Source organism: Rhyacophila brunnea, unplaced genomic scaffold (genome assembly GCF_057557595.1).
Source record: "Rhyacophila brunnea isolate RB1 unplaced genomic scaffold, BYU_Rbru_1.0 scaffold_13, whole genome shotgun sequence".
Lineage (NCBI taxonomy): Eukaryota > Metazoa > Arthropoda > Insecta > Trichoptera > Rhyacophilidae > Rhyacophila > Rhyacophila brunnea.
Genome location: NW_028232785.1, coordinates 10469788 through 10489395, shown reverse-complemented (window position 1 = coordinate 10489395; position 19608 = coordinate 10469788). Strand labels below are relative to the sequence as shown.

The following is a 19608-nucleotide window of genomic DNA, read 5'->3' as shown; positions in this document are numbered from 1 at the left end:
AAACTAATCTAAAACTAACTATCTATAATTTGTAGTATTAGTTCAATTAAAACAAAATAATACGTATGACTGATGTGCTCTATTTACGTCGGATCTTACCAGTCTATCTCCACCTTACGCCACTGGTATTAAATCAGTGACAACCCGCCGCTATTCGAGTCAATGAATGAACCTATCAATTATAATATAATATAATATTATATATTATGCAATTCTAATGACACAAACGCTTGAATCAATGACGGTAGACTATATTATATTACGAAATTCTTACAATAGTGTCAAGGCGTTTGGGCAGCCGTTTCACCTGTGCAAAAAATCATTTTGATTATAAATGCACGGACGAAGGAGTGAAATTGTTATAAGATAAAATTATATCCACGTCTTTGCATTATAATTTTAGATATATATATATACCATGGCCCCCACAAGGGGGGGGGCTGATAGGGGCCCGGGGTGACGAGTCGACTGATAAGTGAGATAAACACAGACCACAAATTTGCTCTAATAGTAAAAAAAAGGCGCTATGTTAGTTCAATAATTATTAATAATTAAAATATTTGATTGTATGGTGCGATTTTTAACTGTGTGCCGATACTCTACAACTCCATAATTCAAATGGATGTACACATTAAAAATACAAAAAATCGCTAAAAATACACCTTAATTTTACCGCGGACACCATGGAAAACGCTATTGTAGCGCGTCACACTGCCTTTACTCTTAGCGATAGGTTAGGGGGGACCGCCAAACATCCTAGCCTGGGGGCCCGCTTCAGGATGTGGGGGCCATGATATATACACACCGGTGGACTTTGTCAGTCAAACTTATTTTTTTTTATTGTACTAATAATACCATTTTCAGATGGTGTTGGTTAGTTTTTAAAATTCAATTAAACCTTGCCTAAACCAAACCATAATAGTTTAGATATGCTATGGACGATCCGACAAAAATAGCGCACACTTTTTCAGTCATACTTATTTGTTGAATACATAATATTACAGATGTTATTGGTTAGTTTTATAAAATTCACTGAGCCCTGCCTAACCAAACCACAATCGATAAAAATATTGTTCTATCTATAAAGTATGGTTTAATGGCATACTTTTAAATAATTTATAGATAAATGAAGAATTTTTTACTATTATCTACTATGGCTTGGATTAGGCAGGGTTAAATTGAATTTTATGAACCAACAAACACTGTCTACACATACGTTTGACTGACAAAGTTTAGTGTGTACTATTTATGTCGGGTCGTAACAGTCTGCCTCCACCCTTCACCACTATACTTCGCAGTTACCTATATACAAATAATTACAAGATAAAAAGAACTTTTTATATACAACGTTTTTAAATTTTCTGTTGAATCATATAAACTTGACTTGACTAGCTTAAACGATCAAAAAATTTTGTACTTGATAGAAATACTGAATAAATATAGAATACTGAAATGTCATTTTGACATTTCATATTGATTTCCATAGTAACGCACGTATATATTAATAATTTAGTTGCTAGGACCCTAGACCCCTAGCAACCAATGATAGTGTTTTACTTTTTACGGATTTCTTCCGAAATAACTTTTCATACAAAACAGAATTAACTGAAAATGAATTCAATTCTGCTTAAAGATGGCTAAAAGTATTAAAAGAATGCATTGGCATCGTGTTATGATATATTCTACAAGTTTCAAATGTCTAGCTAGTCGGGAAGTTAGTTAAAAATCGATTGCAAGATTTGTACTGGATAAACAACCACAGGACAAACAAGAATACGACCTAATAAAAACGTTGTAAAATTAAACAATTATCTACAATGGCTTGGATTAGACAGGGTTTAATTGAATTTTATAAACTAACAAACACGTTTGACTGACAAAGTATAGTGTGCACTATTTATGTTGGATCTTAACAGCCTGCCTCCATCATTCGCCACTGACCACCTTAATAGACTTTCATCTCGATATCGCAAAAGAAAATCCTATAAAATAACACTATAAGAAGCACTGGCACATAGAAATCTAACAAATTCTGTGTCAATTAATACCTAGTAACTATTTTTTTAAACGGGCTATACGAAGATTGCAGAGCAGTTCAATCAATTAAGATTGGGAGACTGCGATGGTTAGGTCATGCGCACGGTATGAATGACAATGAACCGGCAAAGAGAGTGATGTCCAGCAATCCAATAGGACGTAGAAGAAGAGGCAGGCCAAAGACTCGCTGCTTGGATAGAGCTGCCAATGACTGCCGTGTTCTAGGGGTACCAAATTGGAAAGCGGCCACACTGGATAGGGGAGGTGGAGGTAGCTCTTGGAGGAGGCCAAGACCCACAACGGGTTGTCGCGCCCTGATGGTGATGATAAACCATTTTTTTAAACATACGTCAACGAAATATTAAAACGCTTGTGTTGAACTATTGAATAAATACGCCATGCTCCCACTCTGGTGTTTTATTTTTCTGTGATACAATAATTATTATCATGTAAATGAATTTATTTTTATGTTCACGAACTATTAATGTTGTTTATATGTTTTGTTTAACAGCGATGTCTTATTGACTTGTCGGGCCGTATGTTGACGGTATACTAAGTAGAAAATTTAAAATTCTAGCAATTAAAGGTCAGTATTATAATCGAAATTTTACCTAGTATTCCCAAGCGAGTGAACTTCAACTGAAATTCAATAAATTGGACAATCAGACATGCCCAATCAGTGACGTCCCCAGGTAAAGTGCCGCCCCTAAGCAGATTTAGAATGTCGTCCTTTTTCATTTTACGTTTTTCTTATCTCGTATTCATATTTGTCCGGTACAAATCTTGCAATCGATTTTTAACTAACTTCCCGACTAGCTCGACATTTGAAACTTCAAGAATATATCAGAACACGATGCCAATGCATTCTTTTAATACCTACTTTCAGCAGAATTGAATTCATTTTCAGTTAATTCTGTTTTGTATGAAAAGTTATTTCAGAAAAATCCGTAAAAAGTAAAAGACTATTATTGGTTGCAAAGGTGGTGGTCCTAGCAACTAAATTATTAATATATACGTGCGTTACTATGGAAATCAAAATGAAATGTCAAAATGACATTTCAGTATTCCATATTTGTTTGTTTTTTATTTACCTACTTCATATCAAGTACAAGTTTGAGCATATTGAGCATAATAATTCAACAGAAAATTTAAAAACGTTGTATATAAAAAGTTCTTTTTATCTTGTAATTATTTAATCTAAAATTATATACCTATTGCACTATTATTTAACAATCCACTGATGATTAGAGCATTTCCACGAAACTTACTTTCAAACATTTTACGTACCTACTTACGTGGAGGTAGGCTGTTAAGATTCGACATAAATAATGCACAACAATTTGCAGATGGTGCTGATCAGTTTTTGAAATTCAATTAAGCCCTGTCTAAACCAAACCATAATAGTTTAGGTATACAACGGGCGATAAAAATAACGCACACTTTTCAGCCATACTTGTTTGTTTTCGTTTATTTAAGGCTAAAAGTGGGGCCACACCGGCAACAAGTCGCGCGAGAACTCGTTAAATTTTACGATAATTATCATAATTGCTTAAGAAATTTTACGATAATTATAATGCTTATCGTAAAATTTAACGAGTTGTCGCGCGACTTGTTTTCGGTGTGGCCCCGCTTTAAGGCTTCAGCTGAGGCACGGTCTAAAAAGATCGTGACTAGGCGATGCGCGGATTGTGCAAATGACGCGAGCCGAACGAAATATAATTTGTCATAAAAATTCAACATGCGTCCTTTTAATGTTATGTTTATTATTATATTCGTAATAATAATAGTATATTCATTGACATGTTTTCTTTTTCAAGTACATGCGGAACGTTTTTTAGTCATCTTTACACGATTTAAGAATATATTCCTCCGACGCAATCACAAAACAAATTGACGTGCTCACACCTCGACTATCAGTCACCGATTGGCGACGACTGCGAAATTTCATTCCGCCTACGGTTGACAATTATTTTCCGTTTCACTTATGTTTACACATGGTCTTACGTGTGGTAGTGGTTGGCTGTTAAGATCCGACATAAAAAGTGCACACTAAACTTTGTCAGTAAAACGTATTTGTTTCCATTGAACTAAGACCACAATGTGTGGATGGTGTTTATTTGTTTTTAAAATTCATTAAGCCCTGCCTGAACCAAATCCATGAGTGTATCACCAATTTATGAGTGCCATGGGTCTTCCAGTGCACATGCCTTGTGTAGTAGAATGCCGAAAGGAGTGCGGCCAACCCATTCATAGGCTATTCGACAGCCAAATCACCCGGGTCACGATCTTCAGCCATGAGGTCCTTACGTAGAATAATATGTATTATTATATTTACCACGAGTGTCTAGGGTGGGGAACTGGAACCGAAACCCTTGTGTGCGTGCCTGTTCAATTGTAATATAATATGATTTCATTGAGAATTTAAATGGAAAAATTAACCATTCCAATTTTTTCCTTAAGGCTATACCTCAGTTGAGGCATGGTCTAAAAAGATCGTGGTTAGGCGATGCGCGGATTGCGGGTGCAAATGACGCATGCCAAACGAAATATAATTTGTCATATAAATCCAACATGCGTCCATTTAATGTTCTGTTTATTATTATATTAGTAACAATAATAATGGTACTGTTCGGTTATACCGGAGGCAGCGGAAAACGCATTTTGAAAATAGCCGATAAACTGGATTATTTGTTAGGTTAACCTAACCAAACCTAACCTAACCTAACCGAACCTAAACTAACCCAAACTAACAAATAATCCAGTTTATCGACTATTTTCAAAATGCGTTTTCCGCTGCCTCCGGTATAACCGAACAGTACCTACCATAATAATATATCAATCTTGTTTAGGAAAAAGGGCGTAACCCACACAGATCAAATTTTACAGAAGCAAAAAATGTTTTTTTGAATGATTTTGGTTCAAATTAATAAAAAAAAAATAGGCACAGACATTGGGTGCATGATGATTGATGATTTGGTGTTATATCTTTTTGATCTACTAATAATTAAAGAAGTTATTACTGAAAAATCAATAAAATTGAGGGTAAATTCTTTTTCCTTAAAATAAAACTTAATTAAAGCTCAATTAAAACCTGAATTTAGATAATGAATCGGCATTTGTGGCTTACTTTCTTTTTATAGAACGTGTATTTAGTTGTATACAATGTTAATATATCATAAAAACACTTTTAGAAAAATGGAGGGTTACGCCCTTTTTCCTAAACACACTCGATATTCATTGACATGTTTTCTTTTTCAAGTAAATCGGTAACGTTTTTAGTAATCTTTACACGATTTAAAAATTAATACCCCCGTCGCCATCACGAAACAAATTGACGTATTCACACCTCGACGTTCGCTCTCCGAATGCCAGCGAGTCCAAAATTTCGTTGCGCCTATAGTTGAAAATTATTTGCCGTTTCACTGAAGTATCGTCTTAACCAGATTACTTGAGAGCCATTTTGAAATCAACCATGAGGAAGCTCGCATGTTCTTTACCTGCCGCCCATAAGCAGTGCGTGGTTTGTCTACCCCCACATGACGACATTACAACTATTTAATTAATTAATTGAGGAATAACCAGACACAATCATGAATCCACACGGGCCCTGAAAACGTAGAAAGGCGAAAGTCTAATTACTAAAGGTCAACATTTAACATGAATTTAAATGGCCTAAAAATTATTTATAGTAAAATACCACAAAACGAATTATTTCTTTAGACCAGGGGTAGTCAACCTGGTCCCTACCGCCCACTAGTGGGCGTTACAGCTTTCATGGTGGGCGATAGGGGTTTTAAAAACATTTTCTTTATGTTTTCATAAAATTCCCTGTGACAATTTAAATTTCAGAAAATATACTGTTTAGTTCACGTTACATAAGTTAAAGTGCGACCGCAAACAAAAGAGCCTCGTCCCAGCAAAGCTCGCGCATCTTCCCCCACACCACCCAGCTGTAACAGACAAGCAGAGCTGGTAGTCATCGTCCCCCCTAAAACCCAATCCATGATGCGCAAAGTAAAGTTGCTTCCCTACTTTATAAATCACCATTACTGTGGAACCGGTGGGCGGTTAGAAAATTTTACTACTAATAGAGATACAAAAGTGGGGGGTAGGTATAAAAAGGTTGACTACCCCTGCTTTAGACCTTTACATGTATTAAATATTTTTTTTACCATGCGTCTTCTAAAGTTTCATTTTAAACTAAGTGTACCGTGAAATGAAACAGATTGGAAACCACTGGGCCATAACTCTATTAAAATTATGTTTATTTTATGGTTTTTAATTAAAATTTATGTCTGCTATTTTTTACATTATTAATCATATGAATATACTGGAATAAAATAGTTTAGTACCTACCTAATCTTTTACTATGCTTGGTCACAATGATTTCAAATTATTATTTGCACGACACAAAATGGCATTTTTTTAATTTCTCCCGAGTCTATACTGTCTCTGTGATGCATTACCGACTGATGGTAATTGACAGTGAGTCCTACAAGAAACGCCCAAACTGGCGTACTAAACAATCTCTCGATTAAAACAGACTGCTTAAAACAAGTGACATTTGATCCTCACAGAATACAGCCTTGACCTCCATGCGACTCCAAGTTGGCTGAATGCAGCTCCGCCACAACCATGCGGATTCCAAGTTCACTGCCATCATCGGAAACTGTGGCACTTAAGTATTTGAACCTAGTCACCAGCTCAACGGGCAGACCGGAAAGTATATATAAAGTGTCGGCGTCAATGCATACAGCACAGCATATAGCAATACCAAGCTTTTATGATTTTTATTTGGTTTGACACAAAACAAAAACCCCTTCCCCAGTGTGCTGTCAGCGTCAGGTATGCGCTGGACATGGCCTGCCCAGTTTAGCCTCTGGAGTTTTATGAAGTTGGAGAGTTTTGAATCTTGGTATAAGCGGTATAGTTCCGTGTTGCACCTAATTCTCCACTCCCCACCATCATTCATGGGTCCGTATATCCGCCTAAGGATCTTTCTCTCAAAGCAATCCACCATTTCAGCTGCTTTCACATTTAGCGTCCATGACTCGCACCCGTATGCAACGACTGTACGTATGACGGTTTTATAGAGCCGCGTCTTAGTTTTTCTGTGGACATTTCTGGATTTGTATTCAAAATCAGACTATCATAATATCTCGTACCTAATCATGTTACGGAGTAATCGCAATTAGAAAGTTTGACATTTCCTCTAGAATCGGGCATAGTGCTAATTTCTTTGTGCTTCATGTACATGTTCTATATTATATCGGATGACCTTAAATATTTATCTACCAAACAATATATTCATATATATGTTACGCCGAATGTGCGAAATTGACTATTACATGAAATAGGCAAAATTTCGCCTAATTCATGTAATAGTCAAGCCATATCAAATATCACAAACAAACAATCGACCATTGCACGATTGATACCCAAGCACGAATCAAATCGCGAAAATACCTTTTAATAATATTCTTCCATTATCATATTATAGTTCTAGATTTTTTTTGGGCATAGTAAATGGAAATGAACGTCATTGTAGTTATTGATTGGTATATTTTTATATAATCAATGACATTTGACACATTTGGTTAGTTTGATTAGTTGCAAAAAACACCACCGTAGCGCTACTATTTAATTTGCCCAATGCATGAACTAGGCAGAAAAATTACTGCCAAATTCACACACTTAGCAGATATTTTGCTTAATTCATTAATAAGGCAACGGGCTTGCATTTTTCATGATTTAGGCAAAATTTTGCCCATTTCATGTAATAGTCAATTTCGCACATTCGGCGGAACATATAGACACATAATACAATGTTAACTCTGAATACCTAAATTATTAACATACCAACTTTTGGCAGCAACCCCATGACGTTATCTGTTATAATAAGACATAAAAACTAATATTTCTTTTGTGCTTGGAAACACTGTTCTAGAAAGCCGTAATGACATCTGTATTTACATTTTGTAAACAATAAATGGTTAGCAAAAGAGGTTCGAGTATCGGGTAAAAATAAAATTCAAAAATTAATATTTTTTATGCAAGATTCAATTTTATTATAAAATCAATTTATTACACTCATCATCCATTCTTTATACACACTATTAGGATAATAATTTCATACAATACCTAACTAAAATACAAAACCTAAAAAATAACATTAAATAAAACATTTTGAGTATAGTGAATCTATCTCACGGAGGCGCGTCTCCGAATTTGCCAATGGCCGAGCAGAGTGGGGTGAGCCTTCGTGAGATAAATATACAATACATTATTAATTAATGTGCATTAGTACAGTAGTGCCAATGAGTTTATGGGCTTGTCACAAATTTTTACCTCGCGTGGGTGTCAGTAAACAGGTCAATTTAAGTTGAAAAAGATCAATTTGTCGATCTAGGGGGCACCAGCGCCTCTTTGATACCACCAAATACCAAGTATTCGACCAGTGGTTGTCCAATTGAGCCCACTGCAACTTCCAATAGCACCCCTTCCCAGTGCAACTTAAAATAGGCCAACAGAACAGAGCGCAGGAAGGCTGCATATTTCAGCCAAATTTTCCACAATAAGTAAGATTAATATAAGCTCGTAATGCAGGGAACGGTAGAGAGTAACAGAGGTATACGCATGCGATTCTCTTACGTTACGCAATTTCCGGAAGTGGTTAATGTCTAAAGCATTGGTGATCTGACACAACTGATACAGGATAAGATGTATAGCAAGCCGGTCGCCAAGCTTCGATAGAAGAGTGCACCAAAAGAAGAAAGATTGTTCTCGCATAGATACTTTAGCACTAGTAACGCACTTTACTGCGGATGAAACCGGCCCGATGTTTATTAAATAATGTAGAATAAGTCTTACATATTACTGTATATTATTTTAATTTGGTGACACAAAACAATTGATTGCGTAAGGAGCAGGAGCACCGAAAATTTGTAGTGCTCCGGATGTTTTTGTTTATTATTAAGTTTTCATCCTAAAATCCAATGAAAATAGTATATTTTGACAATTTGCAACACTGGAATTATTTGAAATATGGCAACACTGCCGAGTGATAAATAACCTCACTTTTTTGACAGAAGAGGCAAATAATGAGGACGAGTTGCTGTCAGTAATTTTGTTAATAGAATTAATAATGAAAATGACGATTATTTTAAAACTACATACTTTTTTTTTTTTTTTAACATTTTTTGTATACATATAATACTTATTAAAACATTTTACCCGGAGCGGAGCCGGAGCAAGTATTAGGTTCCGGAGCGGAGCAACTCAAAAAAAGGTCCGCTCCAACGCTCTGATAAGGAGACAAGATAGAATGGTGAAATTACAATGGGCAAGACATATTTATCGAAGAATTGAAAATGCTGTTACCAGTGCAGCGGTAAGAGCTGGTGGATTGACGATGCGCTCGGTTCATTCTAAGCTTCGCAAGTATACATACATTATATAATGCCATAGGAGTCGCCAGCATGGCGGGCTGTGTACATATTCAATCGGAGGCCTCCATTTTCCATTGATGACGTTTAATTTATTAAATTTTAACTTTGACACACCCTTAAACTGTGACAAGCCCCGAAACCTCGGCTGGCAGAGTATTGTAAAGAACAGAACAGAACAGAATAAACAATGTAAATAATTTTCTAATACAATATAATAAAAACATGTTCAAAATGACATACTTTGGCTTTTGAATTATTGTGAAGAATATTTATTTTACTGAAGATTAAAAGAATACAAGTGTACAAGTGCACTAGTGACCAGTGGCGAAGGGTGGAGGTAGGCTGTTAAGATCCGGCATAAATTGTGCTCACTAAACTTTGGATTTTAACAGCCTATCTCCACACCCTGCCAATGCTCTATGCTGTGAACATCAAACCTGCGTGTTCCTAATATTTCTGGTAACTCATCGTACTGCGCGGGGAATCTAATCGTGAGATTTTACTTAGGCCGACGATCGCACCGTATTTAAGGGTTCTGGTAATAAAATGGCAGTATGTAACATCGTAAAATCTTACCAAGTCAAAAAAAAAAGTATAATTTATTATTATTTTATAGGTAGGTATATCGTTTAAACACATTAAGTATGTACTCTAAAAGGTTGTAATTATAAGTACTAATATACATTTTAGAATAGTTTTTTGAGAAGTTATACCTATAAGACAGATATGACATTTTTATGACGATGGGAACTGCCGTTTCTGTTTCCAGAGTCCTCATTTGTTCAATATGACTTGAATCAAAATAAATGGTTACGATTCAATGAGCAGTTCAATGACATTAATATAGACGAAGAATCTGGAAAAAAAAATGACTCACTTTTTTTTGTCGGGTCTGCCGAATGGCATAATCTGTTTTAATAATAAAGGTGATATTGCTATAAATTCCCGATGCTTTTTGTCGGGTCTGCCGAATGGTTCGGTTCGAACGGGTTCCCTCAAATAAACATTGAAACTAGAAACACTGTTCTAACACCATTACAATAAAGGTCATATTGCTATAAATTTCCGATGCGTGATATCGCATAATGGAAATTGCGTGACGTCTACATATACATGTGCGAATTTACTTGCTAGCTACTGTATTGAGTGCGTTGTCCATTAATAATGTCATTGGAGCAGTTGCATTAAGTGCATGCACTTGCCATGCAATCATCGCATTGTAATATTTCCGTGTCCGGTAATTTGCACGTATGCAATTGACCATATCACATTCCACCGTGAGTTGTTTGCATCGGAAATAGATGGCCGTATAGTATCGAGATCAAATTCATGTCCAAATAAAACACTTACAAAATACGTAACAAAAACCACCGGATTACAAGGCAGATACAATACGTATGTAAGCAAATTAGAAATATATATTTATATAAAATTCTGGTAGTTGCTCTTAAGTATTAAGTCATACCAACCAATATCAAATTAATGTTATAGCGCCTGTACCTGTATCCTGCATGGATTTACTTGCAGCAAGAGTGTGTATTTTAAACTATCGTGATAATAACTGTTTACACAAAAAAGTGCTGACTGTCTCGCCAATCTCATTCTTCAAGAGTATAGTTGTCATTTTATAGGACTATTTGACAGGTCGTGAAAATCGGTTAAACTCAAAATGAGTCTGCGCAGTGTAGTTCGTTTTTTTACAGGCAGGTTTGCCACTATCGCTGTACTGCATACTACTTTTTTTTTCCGACCATGTCCGATCCTAATAGGATCATATGGGCTTCCACACAGTAGAGGTTTGTATTAACAAATTTTGTTTTTTACGAGAAATGGATGTTAGCCACTTGTTCAACTTATTAGGTCCATACCCTGACTCACACACAAATTGAAAAACAATGTGTGTACTTGCCAGATCTACGGCGTGATAGTCCAATGCTTAAGCCGCGCGGCCACCGTGGGTGTATCGTAGAACAAATCCCAACTGTCGCGTGAAAATTCAGAAGCTTAGAATATTTTTGATTCATGCATGCATCCTTGCAACTTACAAGATAATACATGTTTACACGTGCATTTTCTTGTTACAGCCACGATAATACGTACTGTCAGCAGTAAATCGATGCACGTGTAAACGGGGTATTATGATTGAATCTAAAAAAAATTGAAATGTTACTACCTACAATGCATTATTTTATTATCTCAATGCTATACGGCTATCTCTTAAACGGTAAACAGTGCTATTGCGAAATGTAATAGTTACAATTTACATGTAACCCAAGATGCAGAGTAAAATGGACAAAATTTAATGTAGCAACGAATGCGATGATGCACGCAACAAGTAAAATCACTGCCATTTGAATGTAAATTCAATTCGGGTGTGATGATCGCGTAAGTAAAATCAACACGTAAATGCGTAACGCGGTCCAATTATTATGCATGTTACGGAAAACGAATGAACAATACAATATAATATAACACAAAGGTACTGCATGCTTTGACTGGATACATCAAAGTGTAGGGCTTGACTTTACATAAGCTCTGCTTGTATGTGTATGTCTATTCATAAGTCGTCGCCATGGTGATAAATAGTTATTCCAAACAATCTTCGAAATTTTTTAAAGTGGAAATACTATGCGTGATCTCCTTGGGGGGATTGAAACGAAGATAACGATTGTCGATCAAACTGAACTTGTCCTGGTAGACTATGTCATTTGGAATGAGTTATCAATTTCAAATACTACCGTTCAAGCTTTAATGACTCCGATAGCCACAAGTAAATTAGGCGAAGAATTGCAACGTCCAAGGATGCTATGAGTTGTCTCACCAAACCAAACTACTGACTTCCTATACCAGTGGCGAAGGTTGGAAGTAGGCTGTTAAAATCCGATATAAATAGTGTATACTAAACATTGTCAAACGTATTTGTTTTTGTTGAACTAAGACTACAATGTGCAGATGGTGTTTGTTAGTTTTTAAAATTCAATTAAACCCTGCCTAATCCAAGCCATAGTAGAATAATTTCTATTGATTATGGTTTGGTTTAGGCAGGGCTTAATGAATTAAAGAAACTAACTAACACAATCTATAATATATTATATTCTTAATTCAACGAAAACAAATAAGTATGACTGCAAAAGTGTGCACTATTTATGTAGAATCTTAACAGCCTACCTCCACCCCTTGTATCCGACCTATACAGTATTTAAATATCAGAATTGACGCATTCGAGATGTGGTGCTAGCGGATGATGCTCCTCATTCCATAAACGGTCAGGCAGACAATTATCTCTGTATTGGAAGAGCTTGGTATTAATGAACATGTCTTGACCGACTGCAAGAGACGCGTTTAACCGGTTCTATTTCTTCAGCCGTGATTGACAGGCCGCACATCCAAATTTCGTGAGTTATCTCGTCTGACTTTACTCAAATTACTAGCCACTGTCAATTGATTTGCATAATCTAAAAAATTAAACAAACAGTGACATCTGCCGTCATTTTCTTACAAGTGTTGCAAAACTGTCAATAATGAAGACTTTCTTAAATATGCACTAAAACGTCTAAAATAAACATAGTTAGATTAGGTTAGTGATTCATTTAACGCCACCCTCGAAGACGGTCAGTTTTTCGGCAATCTTTACACGAGGACTCGTAGCCGAGTCATGGAAGGTCGAACACGACACACAGATACCTCCAGTTAAACACTACAGTACCAACACAATAATAAACTAAACACAAGCGGATGCATTTCATACATTTGTAAATCAAGCAATGTTCTGGCAAAAGCGCAATCCGCAGTGCCAATTCATCTATATATTTGGCACCCCTGTACACATAGACAACTACAATTTAAGCAAATATTCAAAGTTCCACTGAGGGATATTGGATTTTTTAAACTGACTCCCTTAAAATAAAAATACAGTGGGACGTTCATACGAGGATTATTTTTGTTATATTTTTACCGATATATTTGTAAAGGTAAAATATTGACGGTAGATATACGGCTATTACAAACCGTTACATATAAACAGGAGTGGCTCAACCTTAGAGGTTCGTAGTGACCATCCTCACATCACAATCATATCAAAAATACATGTCTAATATTTTTTTTATAGGACACAATATATGGTTAAATTAACTACTTAATTTATTGTATCCATACATCTGAACCCGTCGTTATTTTAAAATAATTATTTAAGTTAAATACGCACCATTATACGGTGCATCTATGTACAAATTAAGAAAGCTACAGCATCTATTTCTCGTTGACCGGGGATGACTGTTTGATGTCGTCGACGCGGTACAAACCTCATTCTACAAAGGATTCAAAAATGCATTAGCGTTAGTAGCGAAGTGTGAAGGTAGGCTGTTAAGATCTGCCATAAATAGTGCACATTAAACTTTGTCAGTCATACGTATTTGTTTTTCTTGAACTCTAAGACTACAATTTACAGATGGTGTTGGTTAGTTTTTAAAAATCAATTAAACCCTGCCAAAACCGAAACCATAATAGTTTAGATATGTTATGGACGATCCGACAAAAATAGTGCACACCTTTTCAGTCATACTTATTTGTTTTCGTTGAATTAAGAATACATAATATTACAGATGGTATTGGTTAGTTTTATAAAATTCATTGAGCTCTGCCTAACCAAACCACAATCGATAAAAATATTGTTCTATCTATAAAGTATGGTTTAATGGCATAATTTTAAATAATTTATAGATAAACGAAGAATTTTTTACTATTATCTACTATGGCTTGGATTAGGCAGGGTTTAATTGAATTTTCAACACGATCTGTAAATTGTAGTCTTATTTCAATGAACAAATACGTACGTTAAAGTTTAGTGTGCATTATTTATGTCATATCTTAACAGCCTACCTCCACCCTTTGCCACTGTATGCGCATACCGGGGAGCAATTTAAATAACCCCGAAGCAAGAGTTTGCTAGCTGATGTCGCCGTTCAAAACTGACAAAGTAACAACTCAGATAATAATATTATTTGTTCTGAAAAGAATAATTAACATATTATAAAATTACCCATATCAAAACAATTATATAGTAATTATGCCGCAGTTGTACGCATGAGCTTTTAATTTTTTTTTTTAGACGAAAACATCTAGACCAGCGATACTCAACCTGCGGCTCTTTAAGCTTTCATGTGCGGCCCGAAACACATCTATTATCAGGAATTTCATATATATTGAGATTCGTTTCGACTTTGACGCACAGATAGTGACACCCGAAGAGGATTGTCATTATGGTCCACATCAGATCTGGTATAAGAGTGTTGCTATTGTACACGATTAATTTAAAAAACATGAATAATTTTTAAAATCTCAAAAATGTTTTCTAGAAAAAAGGGGATTTCATGATTTTTTTCGTCACACCAGTAGTGATGCGGCCCGCGTTACTTTAAAAATATATGTATTTCGCGCGAAGAAAAAAAAGGTTTGAGTATCATTGATCTAGACAATTAATATTAAATACCTTTTTCTGTCGGCGCAGATGCTTTTCGATCCAATTTTAATTGTTAATTTAAAAATTTCATACATTTCGATGCATCATTATCACACACTAAGATTATATTAGGTTGGGTTATGTTAGGTTAGGTTGGGTTTGGTCTAAAAAGAAAGTTCTAAAAACTCATGCGGGCATCTGCGGCACATTTACTAATTACAGTCGAACTTGGTTATTACGAGGAGTATTGGACTGACTGAATTTGCTCGTTATAAGCGTTACTCGTTATATCAGAGAATAGGTATTTTTAAATGAGCAGTCAAACAACACAAAAAGTAGAAAATAAAAAATCTGAAAAACATAAAGTGAATAAATTGTATGGAGAAAATCATAAACTAAAATTGTCAACGAACGTTTCCCCATTACATTTGAGATCTCGCTATATCCGTGATCGTAATAACCGAGTTTGACTGTATATTACCATAAGTAGGTTGGTACATAATAGGTATATGATATCGTCACCGTTCAGGCAAAAGTCACCAACCCAAAAAAACATCATTTCGAGATATTGTAATTTGAAAGTTTGGAGATGAAGGAAAATATCAGATTTTACTGTTTTTAAAGTTTTATCTAAGTACATTACATAGTTTTCACTTGTCTTCTTAAGAGGTTATTTAAGTTACTTTTACTTTTTGATGCTAATTAATACATCTGGAAAGTTTTCAAAGAGGCAAGATGGCTAAAATGTGGTTTGGTGACGTTTGCTTGTTAATAATCTGGACCAAAGCGATCTTATTATGACAAGCTAAAGTAACTATTCCTGTTTAGTTATTGTTGCCTGTGTATTAGAAATTTTCAAATGACAAATCAGTGAGTCACCATACATAGTTTAGTGACTTTTGCTTCTATGTTTATAACGAAGGATTTATTTTTTATAGTGTCAATAATGTCTATCCGCGTATAATGACTTATGCTTGATCAAATAATTCGGATTTAAGCAACATTTTACTTACTAATGTACCGCGGTGACTTTTGCATCTTAAAGAACATAATTTTACGTTTCGGGTACTCAAAACTGCCTTTTTGAGGGTTGGTGACTTTTGGATGAATGGTGACGATATGATATACATAATAAATGACCAAACCCTACCACCTAGAAAGTCATAGTCGCCACTGGTTATAAACAAAGTTTAAGTTGGTTGTCATGACAAATTAACAAAAGTGTACAGGGGTGCCTATAGTTTAAACAGATTGTATTCAAAACAAAACAACCACTTGATCGATGCACAATGCAGAACGCGATCCAATAAATCGTCTATCAACACTCCATAGCGGCGACAGAATTAGAATTATCTGCGAAATTGCCCATTAGCGATTGACTGTCATTTAACGTATCGTGATCCATAGGAACAGAGCTGGCGGAGATATTCGCACTATAACTCGTCTCCCCTGCGTTCTGTTCTGCGTTTTCAATAATAGGCACTCCACCGTTGGGCGTATCGTCCCAATTGATCTTAAACCTAGTGACGCGGGGCTGCGATCCGAGGATATTCCTAACGACTTTGTCAAATTGCGGTTTTGGCGGTGGATTTTCGCGTAATTCCGGCTCACTTTCGCAATATTCGTTGTTGATGAAGTAACCGACTCTCACGAACTCTTGGCCGCGGTAAGAGCAGGTCAGTAGCACAATTGTGACGCCTAGAACGTCGTTTTCTGGTATCCTGGCGACGTCCGGCGGGGGAGCTTGGAAGACGAACATGTGTCTCCCTTCGGGTATCGGGCCTACGTAGATCGTGTCCAGGGTCTGGTCGTGGTCTTCCGTCTCCGCGGATCCCACGTAAATCATCTTCCACTCGAGGTCTTCCTTCAGCTCCTCGATGCACTCGAAAGTCAGCTCGAATTGGAACGGGTTCAGGAACGGACTCGGGTTGTCGAGCACGACCACGTTCGTGATGTGGACTTTGGCCATGTTGCTGAGCGGAAATAACAAACTTAAAACAATAACACACTGGTTTCGATTGTTTATAATGTTGTTATGGCGTTCTTTAGCGCGTTATTGTTGTAAATCGTCGGATAATCAGCTGGGCTTCTTGCGGATGACGCGAGTTTTGGCGGTATTGGAGCGGTCACGTGATCAAAATAGATTCGATACCAACACATCGTTGCGGTGAAACGCTACCACTTTCAGCAAATTAAAATCGGTATACATGGTCACATTAATGATACTTATTATTTATTTCTGTGGTCTTCCATCAATTTAGTACCCACTTAGATATTTATGTTAACAATTGAAAACAATAATTTCAGTAATATTAGTAGTTATAGTCACTCGAGCATATTATTATTATTATACAAAAAAATCATAGGACCAAAGATGTTGGACGACGGGTTTTAAGACAATAAATTACATTGATGTGATGAAAGAGAAGATGAAAAAATAGGCGCCGGAAGCGAACCTGGCGATGACAAAAAGAACTATACAGGTGTCGAGCACTATTAGTGCGAGAGCTGAGATAAATAATATAATATAGTACTAGTACCATTATGTTAATTCAATTCTAACTGGGCGTCTTACGTGGGCGACGTCGGCGAAGCATTGAGCGGCGCGCGTAACTCAAACGTATAACCGTGTGTGAAAATGTTCATAGACAGTCTTTTTGGTTATACGTTTATACGTTTGAGTTGCGGGCCCCGCTCATAGCTTCGCTGACGTCGCTCACGTAAGACGTAGTGTTAGATAAGCACGTTCGGTGGCGCGTTGAGTGGCGCGCGCAACTCAAACGTATAACCAAAAAAAGACTGTCTACGAACATTTTCACACACGGTTACACGTTTGAGTTACGCGCGCCACTCAACGCTTCACCGACTTCGCCCACGTAAAACGCCTCGTTACGAGCCGTAACATTGATGCGTTAGAAAAAATGCATCAAAACAGCGACATATCAATGATAATTCACCATATCTCGTCTTTATGGTTTACGTTTATATTTTAACGCTTTATGACATGAAGAATACATGTACAACATACAGTGCGACTTAAATCTTCTACGTCACAGCGCTCCATTCGCTGACATCGTTACGTCAAGGTTTAATTACATTGGCAGACGCGCAGACCCAACCCGATCCAACGATCCACGCCGACTGTCGTGGCCAGTGTTGCCAACTAAAATTTTTAAAATTCAGTAGATTTTTTCATTTTTCTTCAAAATATCAGTAGATTGACAAAAATGTATGAAATTCAACGATTGTGTTTGGTGAAAGCGTGCATGTTGACATAATCTCACAAGTGTCTTAAAAATCATGTAAAAAGTGAGTTTTATTCATCACAAATATCATAATTTCTTATTTTCCTGACCAAAATTTCAGTAGATCTACTGAAATTTCAGTAGACATGACAACACTGGTGGTGGCTAATGTTTTTACACTATTTGCAATTACACGCAACAATTCAATCGCGTTGGTCCTTGTTTTTGATTGGTTTAAAATAAACATAGTGTTGCTATCATTAAAAATATAGGTTGACCGAAAACTATTTCTTCGTTGCATTGGTGACAACACAACAGTATTCCCGCGCAAAATTACGCCAAAACTGAGCTTTCAACGAACGGATATCTTCGTACGTTCTCGGCAATCTTCGCTTGGATCAGGACGACGGAAAATAGAATTTATCCCACTTTACTCACAATCGCTCCCGATCCTTGAAAACCTTAGAGAATAGATTTTGATAGTCGTGGCACACGATCGGGCCAGACGCAATGGCGAACCAATGTAATTTGAGCTTTACGTGGACTTTGCATGTTGACTTATCATAGCAAATACTCAATTTGTGGCACTAATGAGATGAATTAAAAGCTTTCTTTTCTGTTTCTCCTCCTACTTCTACATTCAAAAAATGATTTAGACATTTTTACGTTAATAAAACTCCAAGTGCGTAAGGCGCTGGTCTTCCATCCGGGAGCTCTGGGTTCTTCGACCCGGTGAGCACACAATATATTTATGCGATTTTCTCAAAACTTGGGTGTTTTGTGATTGTTCAAAATTACTAACAACCACCTTGTACGAAAAAGCAAGGACATGGTTATTAATAATAATAATAAAAGAAAGAATATTCTCGATTTTATATTATATTATGTCTTATTCGTGTACCGAAAGTTATCAATCGCATCGTATTATAACGGGTTTCAATGTACCAACTGCAGCATTAAAAAATGATGATTTGACGTTTCTTAAAACATAACCAAACTATTGACGTATCGATATTAACAGTAATGAATATCATAATAAATACAATATATAAATACACCAAAATATGCGCAGAATACTACACAATTAACTAGCAACTAGGTTAAATTAATTTACTTACTTTTAGCAAGCTGTTTGCTGTATGTTTTAATTATTACACTTCCACTATTTCTGTTATCACTTTTTAGTATATTTTTCTGCTATTGCCGTTTTGATATTTACAATTTATACTTGAAATGTTGTCATATGATAAATAATAATTTATGCATTTTGTGTTGAAAAATGTAAAAATAAAATTTATGTCCAATAATAATACGTGTCATTGAAATCCATCGAAATCAGTACACAACAATAATATGCTAACTTACACCTGCCATTGATTATGTTAAACTAAATTACTGTCTATACCTACCAGTGTTGCCA

The 19608-nt window shown here is 36.0% G+C and overlaps 2 protein-coding genes across 2 annotated transcripts in view; both read right to left on the bottom strand.

Annotated features, from left to right (window-relative positions):
* ApepP (Aminopeptidase P) overlaps positions 1 to 19390 on the bottom strand; it is a 52946-nt gene extending 33556 nt beyond the window's left edge. The window contains exon 1 of the mRNA XM_085940278.1: positions 19307 to 19390. The gene's annotated coding sequence lies outside the window, so the exon portion shown is untranslated. The remainder of the gene's footprint in view (positions 1 to 19306) is intronic.
* asf1 (histone chaperone asf1) lies at positions 14597 to 17085 on the bottom strand. Its single transcript, XM_085940279.1, has one exon. It carries the CDS (start codon positions 16910 to 16912, stop codon positions 16262 to 16264), a length of 651 nt encoding a protein of 216 aa, XP_085796405.1. The 5' UTR covers positions 16913 to 17085; the 3' UTR covers positions 14597 to 16261.
* Positions 19391 to 19608: the final 218 nt, after the last annotated feature.